The sequence below is a fragment of the Eurypyga helias genome, unplaced genomic scaffold (assembly GCF_000690775.1).
Source record: "Eurypyga helias isolate BGI_N326 unplaced genomic scaffold, ASM69077v1 scaffold27897, whole genome shotgun sequence".
Lineage (NCBI taxonomy): Eukaryota > Metazoa > Chordata > Aves > Eurypygiformes > Eurypygidae > Eurypyga > Eurypyga helias.
Genome location: NW_010260308.1, coordinates 4,199 through 22,022, shown reverse-complemented (window position 1 = coordinate 22,022; position 17,824 = coordinate 4,199). Strand labels below are relative to the sequence as shown.

Genomic DNA, 17,824 nt, shown 5'->3' with positions numbered 1-17,824 from the left:
CTGCTGATAGAGGAACTGTAAAGTTGAACTGTGTCTAAGCCTTGTTTTATGCTTACTAGGGGTGCCAAATTCTAAAGGCTGATGACCTCAGATCTTGAGTATGTCCATGCGGGGGCTGAAGTGTCATGGATCACTGCTGTCTTGCACAGCTTTGCCTGCCCTCCTTTCCTTTCTCTCTACTACCCAGTGATCAGTGAACTTATTTAGGCTGTGCCGTCTGAATTTCTACCTGGAAAATATGAATTCCCCAAGACAACGCTCCCCTCCCCTCAGGAGTGCGTGATAGCCACCCAGCTGAAAGGCTGATGTGAGGCCACTCTTTGCAGGGTTACCCTGAAATACTCACTTTTCTGGCAGAATGAAAGAGAAGGGCTTTCTTTTGCTTGCTGGCTTGAGCAGACCAGGGGTCTGAGTTCCAAACCTTGCTTTACTACGTGCCTAGTAAAATATATAAATTATACAGAAAGGATGTAAGGAGGTCCCTGCATAAAACTGAAACCATTTAAGAAACAATAGCATGACTCTGCTGCTTGTAAAAGGGGACCGGCAGCCTAGCAACCAAATTCTTGGTCAATGGAAAGACTGTTACACAAGTCCCATGTTCCGACGTGCTTCCTCCTCGTGCCCTGCCCTGCCAATTTACTACAGCCCTCTCTCCCCATTCCCACAGTCTTTGGCCTCTCCCGTGAGACTGCTAACAAAACTCAGCACCCACTGAACGGGGAATTTTTGCCACAGCCCATTTGTCACCTGGGAAATGGGACTGAGCTGATGAAACTCGTTTCATGTAAGGCATCTAGTAAATTGGGGAAAAAAAAATCAGTTGTATTCAAGATGGGCTGAATGAAGTCAAAGTCATCACTGTCAGATGAGAGTAAAATCCAATCCAAGTGCTTTTGCCACTACATCTCCTAAACTCTTCTCCTGAATTTTGCTTGTAAATATCCTTCCTGCCAATTCACATTATGCTTCTCTCTGAATCAGTTACCAGTGACTATTATTTCCTTCACAGCTCCATGCTTGGAGCCATCTAATATACATCTAACTACTTCAGAGAAATCTAAACACTTCGATAACCTGATGAAAATCCTCTCAATTAACTGAAAGAAGTTTTGAAAATTTGGGATCAGGAGTAGTATTTACAGGGAATGCACTCAGGCAATATTTGGAAGATCTGCTATTTCCAGCCTTTGACTATTTATTTTCTAGTTATCATGACACTTTGTTATGCCTGCACAAGTGAGAGCGGCAAGTAATAGAGGTTTAATGTTTATGAAGTCAGATTTTTCTTGCCAGTGATTAATGGCAAGAAATAACTATCAAACCACAAACAGGAACCTTTACTTCTACTTGTGCTGTTATTACATGCATTTCACACAGTTCAGGTTATTTATAGTGCAACAGCTGCTCTGGACTACATCAGAAACTAGATAAGGTCATAGGTTCTCCATGTAATGTTGTGGTCTTACCAGCGATAGATTTCCTAAATTCCCGTAGACTTTCCAAACGTTTCACCTGCAGCTAACAAACATCACACTCAAGGCATCCTTCTGAGAGGGATCAGGGGGATGTTCTCATGCTGCTTTCTGTGCTATCCAGGACAAGGTCATGCTGTGTCACTGCCAGGGCAGGAATAGTCTTATTTCAGAAAATTCCCATTAGAGGCCTCAGAAAGTGAACACCATGCGTTCGCTTAGCTTACCTGAATGAAGCACCTTCAGGCAGGTGTACTCAGGTGTACTGCACAACCTCCTTAACACTAATTCACTAATCCCTCTTTAAACTCAGTAACTTTCTTTCTTTTCTTACCATAGGAGGAAATTCAAATAATTAAAGGCAAAGTGCCATTTTTTCATTTTGTGTTACGATACCATGAATATGAATAGAGAAAGTAATAAAAATTACCCCTGACTAGAGGAATGATACTTCTGTTACTTCCTGATCCCTCAAGCTATCCCTACATACTGCTGCAAGGACTGGGTAGCAATTTGTCCTTCAGGTCAGATGTACTTATTGCACAAAGCACGCTTCGAAGCTGGGCGGTTAGACGCTCTACTGCATGTTCCATTGTACAAAGCTCCCGTCTTCCCCACACCGCGCAGAACGTTCTGGCCTTGTACGAAGCCTTTGGAGTTATACGGTGTTACTTCATTTTGTTGGGCGTTATCTCACGGTGATAACATGGAATGTCCTTCTAAAATCAATACTGGAGGAGAGGCACATGATAGACCAGCTCATCCACTGCACAAACCCTCTGAAGTGGCTCCAGAAGAATTACATCAGAGATTAATTTGGCCTCTTATGTTTAAAAGTTCATGCTAAAGATTGCAGAACTGAGGAGAAGCAGCACTGAGCCATGTATTACTTCTTACAGCAAGCTTCGAAACAGATCAAATGAGCACTAGAAGACATCTGTCTGTTATTTCCTGCCCACACAGCTTTGTTCTACTTTATTGCCAGAGAGCTCTATGGATGATGTCACTTTTTTTCTGAAGAAAACAGGCCACCAGAGCCTTTCACTGACATAATTAATTATCTGTAGTCTGGGCCATAGCCAGAAAATTCCCATGGCAAGGCCCCGAGAAGTATTAACTCCACACTGCTTGATGTTTTCTGAATTATTAGGGCCTGGGATATCCTGTCTTGTCTTTTCACACTGAAAGAGTGCTTTGCTCAATAATATCGAACCGTGGGGCAGTTACTACAACATACACAATTACAGTGTCATCATCCAGTCAGCACAGGGGTCACAGTCAGTTATGCACACAAATCTGCATGTTGGGATATGCTCTACATGCTTCAGCAATGCATCACAGTGGCCAGACCCGCTGGTTTGGCTTTGCCGTATCCAGCCCTATAGTTTACGTCTCAGCCAACATTAACCGTATAATAACATTTTGCACATGACCTGAAGCCTGGCTGCAAGCAGAGACCACAGATTGATCCAACTGGTCAGCAGGGAGAGGAAGGAACATCTGTTAAAACATCTTTTTGGACACCTGAGCAGGAAGAATCGTTAACAGCAGTGCACAAATGACTATTTGCAGTTCGGGGCTGGTGTGTGGCTGCATGAAGCAGTGTGCATCCTAACAAATGAGGTAATTAACAGCAGCTTTAGGTTCTTTCTCTGACCAGCACTAGTCACCACAATCCTTGCAAAGGCAGGGGTGAGCTCCCTGGTTCAGGTACTCCAAATCAGACATGAAAACCCAAATGTCCAAGTCCCTGTTCGGGTTTATTCATGCTAAGGAAATGATCTGCAGCTTTCCTTATCCCAGGTGGATTGCCAGTCACAAGCTACTAGAGCAGTACAGGGAGTCATTAAAATTGCTGCACATTTCCCACACATCGAGGGGTTTTTATATTGCTGGGGTTGTGTAGTAAGTTGCGGTGTTCCTTTTGCAACCACAACTTATTTTGAGATTAGTTAGCACCTCTTTAAGAATTAAAAAAAGACACCTAATGAAAGGTTAATAACAGAAAAAGCATTTCTTTTCCTTTTTCTTGTGTTAATATCCTCCCTTTAATCTTTTATTAACCAGGACACAAGAGATCCATGTTCTGTTTGTGAACCTCTTTCTCCTGCTTCACACATAAAATTAACCTCACTGTGCTCCAATTTCTGCTCCATAAAGGAAATAATCCTTCCCAGGAATGCTGTGAGATTTAATTCATAAGTATATATAAGATCTAGATACTAATGCTGTGAATACTACAAAAAATATGACACTCTGAGGTCAGTATTGTTGTTCCCCTATTCATTCTCCCCCATTCATTACATTCTTTTATTTCCTCCATGGTTATGTACTTCTATACTATCATCCAATTTGTTGAAATCCATTGGAAACTAAAAAATATCGTTGTTAGACATGTAACTCAGGTTGTCTGCATTGCTCTTCAGAAATGCTTCATTGACTGCATAAGGAACTAAAGCATCTGAGATTAGGTGCTCTGACTTGAACTTCAGGGAGGCACTTGAAGCTGGTGCTCTAAGTAGTCCCTCTCCAAGAGGAACAAACCTGCCCAGGTATTTTTTTTCTGCAGTACTCTAGCTGCCTTCTGTCAGGAATGAGCACTTGTGGAGCGAGACAGAGCGAGAGACAAGCTGGTGCCAGCAGTGCCGTAGCCGTCAGGATGATGAAGTTTGGACGAAATCCTTCCGCCTCCTCTACGGAGACATGAGCATAACGCAGAGTGGGATACCAACAGGCACAAATGTGTATACATGTGTAATAAACTGTATACACAACTTTCTCTTGTCCAAGCATTTTGTTGGCTTCAACAAGCTGTTTTCCAGTGCTCTGTGCTACACTGATGTGCATTCAAGCCACTGATGACTGATGAATGGGCAAGAACAGTAGGACTGCGTTACAGCAAGCACTCACCAGCGTGGCCAATTATTTGAACAGAGGAGCTGTCAGGAAATGAGGGAAGTGGCGCCAACTCTTAGACTGAAGTAACTTAGAGAGGGTGGCAACGAAAGGGGCAGCGCAAGAGCTCCCGGCATGCCCACAATGCCCTCACAGCCTCCTGCTGTCTCTGAAATCCCCCCCGATAGTTCCCAGTGTTTGTCCTTCCCCTCATCGTCCCCAAGGCCCACTTGGACATCCTCCTTCCTCTCCATACTCCCATTGCTTTCCCAGGAACAACTCTGAAGCCTTTCAAAATGCCATTTTGCCTGAGCTGCTGAGACTGCCTGAGCCAGTACTGGGGATGCGGGTTTTCATTATGAAGCTGACCACATCAATACTTCTGTTTCTGACTTGTTTAAACTTGAAGGTGACAAATTCCTGCAAGCTACCACGCAGCTGTACTTGGGTTAGTCACTTCCACTCATTTTGCTGGCATGGAAGAACTGATGATAACTTTTTTTGCAAAGAAAAATAATTATTTCCAGGATAAGAAAAAATTCACTTGCAAAATCCAAACCATTCCTGTCTTAGGAAAGAACTTCCCTTCATAGTGTCTCAGTAGTGCATCATTTTGGGTGCTGCATGTGCACAGCCCTCAGAAATAAGTCACTAAGCTCATTTATTTTGGATGTCATGCATAATTCTACACTGAAGCCAGCAATTTTGTAAAGATGTGGCAAGACACAGGATGTTCAGTAGGGCCAGCAGTTTTCTCTCTGAAAATGTTACATTTCTCTCATTTTAGTCAACCAATAGGTGGAGCCTTTAACCCTAGAAACAAGACACTTTCTCATATAGCCAAGTTCTCACAATTATTATATAAAGACTTATATTTGCTTTTATTAGAGCTCATTTTGGATGGAAAATAATCCATTTTGCTCTCAAGAGCTTATCTGATCCTCAGCTGGAGAACAGGAGACATAAACTTAATAAATACACAACTGGGGCAGCAAAGTTAATAAAAACAGACTCAGCTACAACTGCAATATTAAATTAACAACTGGTGACTCAGAGTACTAGACAGCATTATGACACATAAGACATATGCCCATTGCAAGCTCTCCCAAGAATCCCAGATATTTTAAAGCCATACAGTCCATGCATCTAGCATTGATTGCAAAAGGGCTGGCCATGTCCTCTCCCACCGAGTGAGCTTTCTCTCAAGAAAATGAGGAAAGATACAAGCTTTCTCATTACTGTTTTACTGAATATACAATTTGTATTACATAAATGAAAGAAAAAAAGAGTGAAATGACATCAGTTAATTAAAATTATGAAAAAAGATTGCCAAGACACTGATCCCAATGCGAACAAGACCAAAACTTTACAGTTGACTGGGGGGAGTCCTTACTGTTCTGTTTTGGACAAAAGACCAAGAATTTAGAGAAAAAAACCCAAACACCCCAAGCTGCTCATAGTCTTCCCTCCACTGTAGACAAGATGTTCAGTGGGTCAGAGACACCTGCCAATTACTCCTCTCTTTTCTGACCCTCCAAGCCTAAACAACATGATAGATGTAGCTCTGTTAAGTACAGCTCAGCCATTAACAGAGAAGGATGTTAAAGTCTTTGTGAAAGAGGGTTTCAGCCTACAGCTGTCCAGTGACAGTGACATTTTACTGGGGATAATTACTTTGAAAAACATATAATTCTAAAGCAATTTCACTACCAACAAAATGACTATCATCACTGTGGTTGATAGCACCTCTGCCCTTAATTTCAGAGGGAACAGGAAATTGCCTGAATAGCACAATTTAACTATGTATCAGTATACTGTCTTATCTTCCCCCCCCCCCACACCCCACCCCTTAATAAAACAGCAGGGTTCTGTTTTAAAATTCATGATTCCGGGATTTGGTAGACAAGCCCTGCTTACCTCCCACGACATCTCCTGCGTTTTGCACAGCAATGATTGCAAGCTACAGCATACCATTCTGGACAAAATTCATCTCTGGTTATAATTATTCCATGAAAACAGACATTTGTGGTCTGAAGTATATCCTAACGTTTTTTTTCCTTCAAAAGCCTGCTTAACCAGGAAAACACAAAAAACCAAACAGTCTATCCTAACTTTTTTTTTTTTCCCCTGCAAAAGCCTGCTTCACCAGGAAAACACAAACAAACAAACAAGGGGTCAGGCAGAGAGAGAGAATTTTTTAACTTATTGTACTGATATTCTTATGCCAGACATTTTAAGGGACATTTTAGGCTCCCATTTTGCCATAGTGTGAATATCACATTTCTCTTCATTGTATTGCTTTTTCTGTGTCTCCACATCTCTAGCTTGGCTCCATTTATCACTGTTATATACTCCCTTTCCATACACTCTTTTTCTTCTATTGCCCAACCTTTTTCCTCTCATTCCAATCTCCTTAAGTCACCTCTCCCTCCTCACATTAACCCTATCTTCTCTTCTTCTCTGTAGCTCTGTACACGCCAAAGTTTCTCTCTGGAGGAATTAGAATTTCACCTGTATGATATGCTCACACAATCCTAAACTATTTCAATTCAATTAACAAGATTTTGCAGTTATAAACTCTTATGCAAAGCTAATCTACCTGCACTTTTTTCTGACTTTACCTATTCTTTCCACTTTGGCTCCTCTTCAGCTTCTCAAACTGTGAGATATTGCTAATGGCCATTTGAAAACTCCTTCGCATCACTCTATTATATGCTGTTTCTTCTGGTGCTGAAGCATCTTGTCCGAACTTCTTCCAACTTTAATATTACCCAAAATCCCCACATCTGGTTTCCACACACCTGTCTATCCCAAATTCCTTGCTTGAGCTTTTGGGCATTTCAGTATTTAATAATATTAATGGAAGAGTATGAAGAAAGGCAATGAAGAAAAAATACAGACATTTGTATGGTGTTTTTAACCAGGCAATACCTAGGTGGCTATCACAATGTTGTTTCAGCGACTCAGAAAAGTCAAGTTCCAGCTACAGTTAAGAAAGATGAACCTGGGGTGTAACCAGTGCTGAGTAAGTGGTGATGGAAGATGTGGAGAGTCTATTTTCTAGCGGAAGCTAAAAGGATGTGGCATGGCTAGCACAGCAAAACAGACTCAGAGGCTGCGAGACTGCTGTCTACAAACACACTGGGCATTAAACAGTAGGGAGAGAAGTAGGCTTTTTAAAGCATGATTGGTGTGCAACACAGTTTCATAAAGGTTTCACTAGGCATAATTACAATTACACTAGAAATTAAAAGAAATACGTTCACTAAATGTTAAAAGATTTCAGTTCTGGAACTATTCTCCAAGAGGAGTAGTCAAGGTAAACAACCCACCTAATCCTAAAACACAGCTTGATAAATTCATGACAAAGGGTAAATGAAGGGCTTGCCTAAAGAATTAGCTGTTGGGATTTGATTTACAGCAAATCTTCTGGAGTTTTATGTTCAGGATTCTCAGGAAAATGGATCAGTCAATGCATCTGCAGTATGAGGATGAGGAAGTAACAAAAAGGTAGAATAGGAAAAAAAGTCACAGCTAGAGAAATAAAGGACAAGGGAAAGAAAGCTGAAGAAAGAGGTAACGATAGATCTTGGGAAAGAGAACAGAGCAGAATACTTATAGAATAGAATGTATTAATAAAATATGTACCTATAGAAAAAGGAAAGTAGAAAAATGGAAACAGTAAAGAATTTTCCTTTACCCCATTACATTTACAAAGCTTAGTTTTCTCATACAAAGACAGATAGTAAAATACAAAAATACCTTTACAAATGTTAGAATGCAATTGGCAGTAGATCACCTATACCTATGTGGCTACCTGCTATTTGAGTTTGTGAAGAAAAAGGATTTCCATCATGGCAGGATGTACAGCCACTGGTATCTAAATATTTCATAAGGACCTTGTGAGTAAGAACAAAACACACAGCCCTCACCCACCTCTGCAAACCCTTCCCTGACACACCCAAGAAGGAAGTCCTGTAGCCCACCTCCAGGTGAGCTCCTCTTGGCTCCATTGGATTAGAGAGCTCCTTACCCCCATGTTTACCCTGTTTCCGCCATCAGCCCATACCTGCCCTCCAACAAGCCCTCCTGCAGTTGATGAAGCCACCAGTGCAACCTGCAGTTTGGTAATCAGTGGCACAAATGCAACTAACCTACTAATCCCAGGCTGGAAGTCTTAATCCTGGGATGATGTTTTCTTTAGCAACCTCATCAGAGAGACCAAGTCAAACTGGACATGATGAGAACTGTTGGCTTCGAGCCAGGACCAGAGCTACAGGGGGAGCACACATTGCCATGAGGTGCGTTGGCTGCTGCTCCTCAGGCAAGGGAGACATCCTTCCTGGGGAGCTATTGTTATGACACCTTGTGTGAGCACTCAAATTAACCATTAAATGCAGCCTTAAATAAACACAGATTAAAGGAAAGGGTTTATTTAACAGTGCGTTCATTTGGTCCCTCCCCTTGAAGGAGGGATGCTATGCAGAATAGGTTTATCTCTGAATATCTGCGACATGGTGTTTCCCTTAAAACATCAGTCCAAGCCCAGTGTTACATTAGTCCATTTGGAAGTCTGAAGACTTCTCAGGAATTGTAGCTTGTGGTTCATCTATATATAACTTGTGTATTATACATGCTGTTCTCCAAGACATCACATTCCACATACTGCCCATCCACATCCTCAGGCTTGAAACAGAGGAAACATACATCTGATACCTTAACATGTATTTCATTTACCCTATGGCTGCCCAGCTCTGAGGAGCTCTGCTCCTCCACAGCACCAGGCTCTTAGGAAACATTTCCCTCAGCCCTAAAGCATCCAAGGGACACCGAGGTGGGTGCTGGCCTGTTCTCCTGGGTAATTGCTGATAGGACAAGAGGAAATGGCTTCAAGTTGCATCAGGGGAAGTTTAGATTATATATTAGGAAAAACTTCTTCACTAAGAGAGTGGTCAGGCATGGGAAGAGGCTGCTGAGGGAGGTGGTGGAGTCACCATCCCTGGAGGTGTTCAAGGAGCATGTAGACGTGGTGCTTGAGGACATGGTATAGTGGGTATGGTAGTACTGAGTTGGTGGTGGGACTGGATGATCTTATAGGTCTTTTCCAACATTTGTGATTCTGTGAAGAGACCTCGACAGGAACGGGTGGCTGAGCTGCAGGGGGTGAATGCCATTTCTGCACTGGAGAAACACAGTAAAGCATTGGCTATAGTAAAGTACTCAAGTGGAAAATCATAGAATCATAGAACGGTTTGGGCTGGAAGGGACCTTAAAGACCATCTAGTTCCAACTCCCCTGCCAAGGGCAGGGACACCTTCCACTAGACCAGGTTGCTCAAAGCTTCATCCAGCCTGGCCTTGAACACTTCCAGGGATGGGGCATCCACAGCTTCTCTGGGCAACCTGTTCCAGTGCCTCACCACCCTCTCCGGGAAGAACTTCTTCCTGGTATCTAATCTAAACCTCCCCACTTTCAATTTAACCCCATTACCTCTTGTCCTGTCACTACAGGCCCTTGTAAAAAGCCCCCCCAGCTTCCTTGTAGGCCCTTTCAGGTACTGGAAGGGGCAATAAGGTCTCCCCTGGAGCCTTCTCTTCTCCAGGCTGCACAAGCCCAACTCTCTCAGCCTGTCCCCATAGCAGAGCTGCTCCAGCCCTCTGAGCATCTTCGTGGCCTCCTCTGGACTCACTCCAACCGGTCTATATCCTTCTGATATTGAGGGCTCCACAGCTGGACGCAGCACTCCAGGAGGGGTCTCATGAGAACAGAGTAGAGGGGGGGAATCCCCTCCCTCGACCTGTTGGCCACACTTCGAAGTTTCTTCTATTTAAATTGGTGTGAAATATAGGAAACTGTCTCCTAAGTTTAAATTATCATCTGGCAATAGGCACAGAACCTGGCTAAGAAATTATTTTTCTTGAAAAAACCAGTGATTTGTAGTGGGATGCTGTCTTCATAAGTGGATTTTTATTATTGTGGAGGTTTTTCCAAACATGCAGTAGAAGACTGAATGGTAAACATGTACGAGTACTGCTCCTCTTTTCTTTTTGGGCCTCTAATCAGGAAATGTTGAAAATCAGTGTTGGTATTGCTGGAGATTAATGGCTGCTGCTCAGAAAGTATACAGGGCATATATTCCTGCCAGGACAAATACATACGCCATTGGACAAAAGTCTGTGAATGACAGATAGGATTACATCATCATTGTAAAGATCCCCACTGCCTGTGTTGCTGTATAAATAATAATATTCACATGTTGGTTTAACTGAAATCACTGTAACAGGCAGGCAAATTAATGTCATGCCTTCGTGGTCTAATTTATTCTGCTGGTGTTTGAATTTTTCTTTTCAAATCAGTTTTGCAGTATTTAAAAATTAGAAATTTTTCCAGGTATAGGAAGACCTCCTTCATGGATTTTTTTTTTTTTTTGCCCCTATATATTTGATATGTGTTTAAAGACCACGAAATCAGTGGGGTTTTTTATATGAGCAGTGAGATCTCACAAGAGAAAAGACACTCCAATGAGCTATAAGGCCTTTAAAATCAATCCCTGCCATCAGTTTATTTGTTTCCCACTCTCCTTCAGACAGGCTGTCCTTAAGAACTCTCCTGCCATGGGTATTGGCGTACATTTTCATCACTGTAGCTTCTGTATACTTTTTCTCACCTTTTGTTTTCTTACAAAATAAGGCCTAGGCTATGGTGACCTCAGCTGTTTATGAAAATCTTTGCTTCTCTACATCCAGTAAGTGCACAAGGCCCAGCCAGGAAATCTGATGACAAGCAGAGCCGGGTCCAGCTTGGCCCCAGAAGCTAAAGCACAGGCAAGCTACCTGAGGTCATTATAATTAAAAAAAAACCAACCAGAAGACAGACATCACTGCTACGGCATGTCTCCACGGTTTACTGGCATGTTCACCTTCATAATGGAATAGCTGGGAGGTCAAGTCCCAAAGTAAGGACTCAAAACTGGTGCCGACAGCAACGTGGCATGGGTCTATGTTGCTGTATTACGTGAACAGTGAACTAAGCACATGAAGCATATGTGTACATTACCAGTTTACCCCACTAAATCCATGGTTGTCATGACCAGATTGCTTCCCGTGATTGAGCTCGCTGTTTGGGGTTTAACAATGCAGTGACCCCCTGCTCTGTGTTTGGTAGTGCAGGCGTAAGATCCCCCTGCTCGTGGCTGCTGAGTGAACAGTGATGGTATTTCATCCCTTTTTTTAATTCAAAAAGGGGACCTCCCTACAGGTACAGCCTGCTGTTCTTCTCAAAACAAGATCGTTACACATGCCTATATAATGTTTGCTTTGCCCGTATTGAAATGGCTTCAAAATAAACCCACAGTGTGATTTGTCAGTCCATCACAGCGCCAGCCAGCCACCAGAGATGTCCGAACAGATCTGAAAACGAAAAGCCACGGAATGACTCAGTGCATTAGGTCACTATGACAGCCAGGAGGTAATACCAGAGTATTTATTTTGGCTGGAGTCCTCCTTGGCTCGTCTTCGTTTGTAGCGTCAAAGCCAGGCTCTTGTCTCAAGCCAAAGTGCTGTAGCTTGCCCACTTCAGTAACGGTTCAAGACAGGTACCAGGCAAACAACTAACTAAAATGGGGGGGTTTGAAATGAAGTTAAGGACTGCTGTGGATTAAAATGAATAATGATTCTCTTCCCTGCCTGGCAGTAAGGAGCAAAAGAACAGATGCACTCTACGGCACCAGCATAGTTGCCCTCATGATCTTCCCATGATGCTGGGAAATGTTAGCAGTGCCTAACATCTCTGTGGGGTCTGTATGTATGAATATCGCCAAAAGTATTGTCCAAAACAATGGGATTATTATCCATGGGATGATTTTCATCCCATGTTACGGTGCAGCTATCCCCATAGAGATAATGAGAACATGGGCACCCCTTTAAAGGTTGTGTAACTTCCCCACAAAGTGAAAGACTATGGTGAAGAGCCACATTTCCGTGTACTGAACAGGAGGATTACTGAGAAATAAGAATAAAGACCACATTTATTGCCACCCAGGAAACATTTGTGACTTTCTTCGCCTCCCCTTTCCAGACCACAAAGGTGATGTCAGGGTAAATCTTTCTGAACAACATGAGCATGATACATTCCTAATGAGGTTTGGCTCTATTCACCACCAAAGCTGCAGGCTAGCTCCATCTTCTAGGAAATGACTTGTACAGGTTTTTGTATGAAATGAAGCACTATAAAAATGGATACTGTTCTGTAACGACAAAGGTTTTTTTCCTTTGCAAAATTACATTTAACACATTTTCTTGCTTTTTTCTGCAGTTTTTCACGACAAAATGACCATTCTCTGTTTCTGTGACAAAATTATTTTGTTTGAATGCATATTTCCTGAAGCTTGAAAGTACTTATTAACAAACTGAAGGTGAATTATGTACAGGAAGAGTGATACTTAATGGTACTTAATGACATGAAATCTCAGAGTCATAGTAATGGTGCAATTAAGATGACTCATATGTGACAGAAATTAACAAAACAGTCGCTTCTTATAATCAGATAAAATAGCAACAAGTCCAAAATTAAAGTAAAAATGTAATGAATGTGGGTTTCAGGGCAAAAGTAAAGCCTTATATGAAATACTAAATTGATGGTTAACTATAAAAAAGGGATTGAGACAAAATTTTTTCACATAGGTTGGGCAGGTTTTTTCGGCTTGTCCATAGGTTCAGTGAAAAATATCAGTAAAGTGCAAACAAAAGAATGTATAAATTTGACAAGTAGTCCCACTGCAAAAGGGAATAAGTTTTGAAAACTCAGAAATTTTCATACTGACTTTTTGAAATACCATTTTTCAGCTCTTTGTTTTGAAATTTCCTGAATGCTGACACTACTGAGTGTTCAACGATTTATTAGCATTAAAGAGAATCCTCAAAACTGGATGAACATTTTGGGGGACGAGTTAAGCACAAAATCAGGCTTTCTGCCATTATGGACTTGCTACTGGGCTGAATAAACTTGCGAACCAGGACAACTGAGAAAACTTGCAAGCGAGCACTGCTCCAAGAAATAAAACTCACAGGTCTTTGCAAGGCAGGGAATGTCCAGAGTGCTGGAGGCCAGGCGGGACAGGCAGGGCTTTGGCTGAGCCCTGAGCAACATCTGAATATGCAGAAGGTCCAGGGACCATCTTAAGTCCTTTTTCAGTGCTACTGACTTGCAGATTTGTCTCTTGAATATTTGCATTAGCAATTACATTTACACTCAGCATATGTGCTTGTCTTTTTCCCTCCCAGCCGATTCTCCTCTGGTTGTTCTAAGTGTTCAAGACCTGCAGATCCCACTTTCTTTGTCAGTTCTGACAGGTGTTCATAATCTCTTTTGCTTTGGTAGCTGCAGATAGAGATGGTAAATAAATCGGTATTTAAAACTATGACTATCCTGTTAAACACCAACCTACCACTGCTGTCTCTTTATGGTCCTTTGCCTTAAATTTGCATGTCCTGGTCAGTTGAGCCCTGTGCTTTCAGGACAACCTAAAAATAAATATGTTCCTAGAAAATACAGTTCAAAAGATGTTTGATTTACCTGCAGTTCTCCTTCCATTATACTGAGGAGTTTTATCAAGTCCTCTTTAGAAAGCTCTATGGACTTCTTGTTCTTTCGTTCAGTAGGTCCAGGTGATTTTGAGTGCCGTTTGACAGTTGCTGAAACCATGACCTCATCTTCCTTCCGATGAGATTTGCTCTTTTTCTTGGCATCCTCATGAAGTTTTTCATTCTCTGCGAGGCTGATGACAGGCTTGGAACTGGAGAAATGCCCATTAGACGAGCTTTCTCCACCTTGGTTTCGGGATCTCATCCCTACCTAGAAAGAAATAAACATAAAGATGCATTTAAAAACAAAATTACTTTGAAAAAGCCACAGTGGAAATACTGCCTTTTGGAACAACAATCTTCTAAAAACTGAAAAATACTGTCATGCTCAAGAGACGGTGGTAGAAAGCTCAACCATTTCAACCAACTCTGTGTGTGGCAGAAAGTTAATCCAGGGCATTAATTGTAAGTTTAACAGAGTCTTAAAGTAAGGGTAACCAACTTTCTCAGCATTCCAGCATGCTGGTATGAGTTTAAATGTACAGAACTTAAAAGTGATGCAGGAAAATGATAAAGAACATTTCCCAGTGTTCTCTTTCTTTCACTCAACATTTTGATCATTCACAATTCATTACCACAAAACAAAGCAGGTTGCTCTTATTGTTGATCTTTTTTTAACATGAGGTTTACTTGAGAGACAGGAATGTAATTAAATTTTTAAAAAGCATATTACTTGAGTATACATCCTCTACGAGTGGGGTGTCAATGCGTAACAACGGTCACTCTACAGTTTCCCTGAGTGGCACAATGGTTTTATTCAAGGTAACCAAGAAAAATGGGGAATGCAAACTAAATGAAGTGGTAAACTTCACCTTAAGCTAAATACTGCATGAGATTATTAGACAGTGCCATAAAAGAAAGTTGAAAAGAATTTTGAAAAAAAGAGTACAGAGGACATGAATCCACTAAGAGGTAAAAGGATAAGATCAACAGCGTCCTTCCAGAAGATTCAGGCTTTCTCCAAACTGTCAGCTCATGGGTATTGAATGCTCATATCTCTGTCCTCTTAAGCATCTACACTGCACTCTTAGACTGTCTATCCTAGGAAATTAAACTGTTACAGCAAATGTTTCTGAGCTCTGGCACTTGACCTACTGTGTTGCTAAACTTTTAGTACACTGTTTGGCACACTTCTGGTCCAGGCAAACTACCACTCTCCTAACCAGTTACTGAGCACACTTCAGGAATTAACTCAGGCCAGGTCCAGATGCTGCCACCCTGTTCTGGAAGAGAAGAGAGTTTAGTAGCAGGAGCATGGCTGGGTTGTGCTCCTTGACCCCAGGGACAGAATGGGGGCCCTGGGACTGTTCAGTTTACAAGTAACAAAACCTTGCTGTCACACAAAACACAGCTGTGAAAATCATCCTTCCTGCATATCATCCTCATCAAACAAGTCTTCTCTAATTCCCTTTGCTGAGTGCCATTCAGCAATATCAAATTAAACCACTTGCCCTTATCTTCCAATCTTTTCATGTTTCTTCTCTTTCTTACCCATCAGACCTTTTCAAATTGTCATCCATACAACACATTCAACTAAAATTAACTCAATCTGCCTGTTTGTTTTCTTCTATGAACATCTCTCTCATTTCTTCCTCCTTGACCCTGCAGATTGGCCAGGGAGTTTGCTAGTCCTTGAAATCCCATTTACCCGGTACGGTCTTGTCCTGGGTCTCTGAAAGCAAGATCTTTGGGGAATGACCCCCAGAGAAGGGCCACAAAGATGCTCAGAGGGCTGGAGCACCTCTGCTGTGGGGACAGGCTGAGAGAGTTGGGCTTGTTCAGCCTGGAGAAGAGAAGGCTCCGGGGAGACCTTATTGCAGCCTTCCAGTACCTGAAGGGGCTACAAGGAAGCTGGGGGGGACTTTTTACAAGGGTCTGTAGTGACAGGACAAGGGGTAACGGGTTTAAATTGAAAGTGGGGAGGTGTAGATTGGATATCAGGAAGAAGTTCTTCCCGGAAAGGGTGGGGAGGCACTGGAACAGGTTGCCCAGAGAAGCTGTGGATGCCCCATCCCTGGAAGTGTTCAAGGCCAGGCTGGATGAGCAACCTGGTCTAGTGGAAGGTGTCCCTGCCCATGGCAGGGGGGTTGGAACTGGATGGTCTTTAAGGTCCCTTCCAACCCAAACCGTTCTATGATTCTATGATTCTATGATTCTACGATCTGCACAAAGAAATATCTTGCTTTAGATCAACTACTATTTGAAAAAACAGACTGAAGAAAGCTGAAGAAGGGTCTGTGTGTCTGAAACTTGCCCAGTTTTTATATCAATAGATCTAATGAATAATATTCCACTGCTTCCTAATCTTTCACTTAAATTCACCTCTGGATTTAGTTTGTAGCTTGTTCCTTAGTCAGATGCTTCTCAACATCACTAACATCACATATTTTCTTGATAAGGATCTCAGAGAAGCAATTCACTAGTGATAAGGCAAAACCTGAAATATATTGACTAATCAGCTTGGCTAATGTTACACTGGGCCTGCTACAGCTTGCTACTTACTTGACTCAAGCCAGTGTTATAAATCTCTTGCTCACATTACCATTGCTTTTTTTCAGGAAGACTGTCTTTTTATTATCATTGGTTACTCATGTCTTAACTTCATTAATTCAGTGGAATTCGTCCAGCAGCATAAATGGGGAGAGAATTAGACCCAGTGTTTCTGAGTGAAAGAGTTTCATGATGAGATTCCTTACATTGTAGTTCTGCTCCTATCCAAACAATATGTGATACAGGTATACAATGGCCTTTAACTTCCTGAATGCTTATGCAGTGTGTTTTTCATCAAACAGTTTGGATTAAACACAAGTTGCACTTTCTAAAAACAGATCTCCATTATAAGCATGAACAATACCTGAGAACCTCAGGAAATCTTTTAGGTCTCAGGTTTGTAATGGAAAAATAAACATTGTACTATGTTTCCTCTCAGATAGGGCTTTTCAATTTGTTTAACTTTAATGGGTTTTAAACTTTCCAACCATGCTTCCTCTCAAGAGAGAGCACTTGGGATTCAATCTGTCTCTATTTTATAAGTGTTTCCTTCTGAGTGCCTGTGGGTCACAGCCTCCAGCCACTTTAATCTCTGAACCAAACCTGTTTTTCATGGCTTACAGTGAATGGCTTCATGGGTCTAGAACATCCTACATGTTTTAAGAATAAATATTGCACATTACATATGTTTTCCAGTGGAAACCAGATTATTACATTACAGTGTATTCTGCTTAGTAACATGCTGTGTTAGTGATTCCTCTGTAGTAAGATGACTCAACTGTTAGACCTGAAGGGGCACAATTAATTTGAAATTTAACTCATGACTAGTTGAGACACATCATCCACCTCAAGCTTTGCATAATCAACCAGATGCACTTAGCTGAATATGTTAGATTTCATGAATGCTGGTGTGTCACCCTGTCACACTGTAACTCAAGACAGACATTTTGATTTATTCGTCCCCGTGGGAGCTGAGATATTCAGCTAATTCATGAGGCCATGTAAAGACTGAGTAGTTGACTACAGGTTTATAAGCACGCTAACGGAGAAATAAGGAATGCACATTTAAAGTGAGCTTTTACTTGATGTAAATCAATATAGGTCCACAAAGGACAGATGCAATTTTTTTTTAATTCCTTAATACCGCAGCAGAGCAGCTTAATCAATTGATCCAGAGTTTTCTATCAACTAGCTAATTAGAATATGATTGTCACTAAAGGAAGTCAAACTTGGCCTTTTAAAAAATTTCTTCAGCACTCGTAGATTTAATTTGCAGCAAGTCTTACATCACAGTAAGTGTGGAAGACAGTCTGTCACTCTCAG

General features: G+C 41.7%; 1 protein-coding gene across 1 annotated transcript in view; it reads right to left on the bottom strand.

The window, feature by feature from the left end:
* The window catches only part of LOC104512140 (filamin-A-interacting protein 1-like), a 21,432-nt gene extending 7,200 nt beyond the window's left edge, over positions 1 to 14,232 (bottom strand). The window contains exon 1 of the mRNA XM_010155006.1: positions 13,944 to 14,232. Within this exon, the coding sequence (XP_010153308.1) occupies positions 13,944 to 14,216 (273 nt within the window). The 5' untranslated portion in view covers positions 14,217 to 14,232. The remainder of the gene's footprint in view (positions 1 to 13,943) is intronic.
* Positions 14,233 to 17,824: the final 3,592 nt, after the last annotated feature.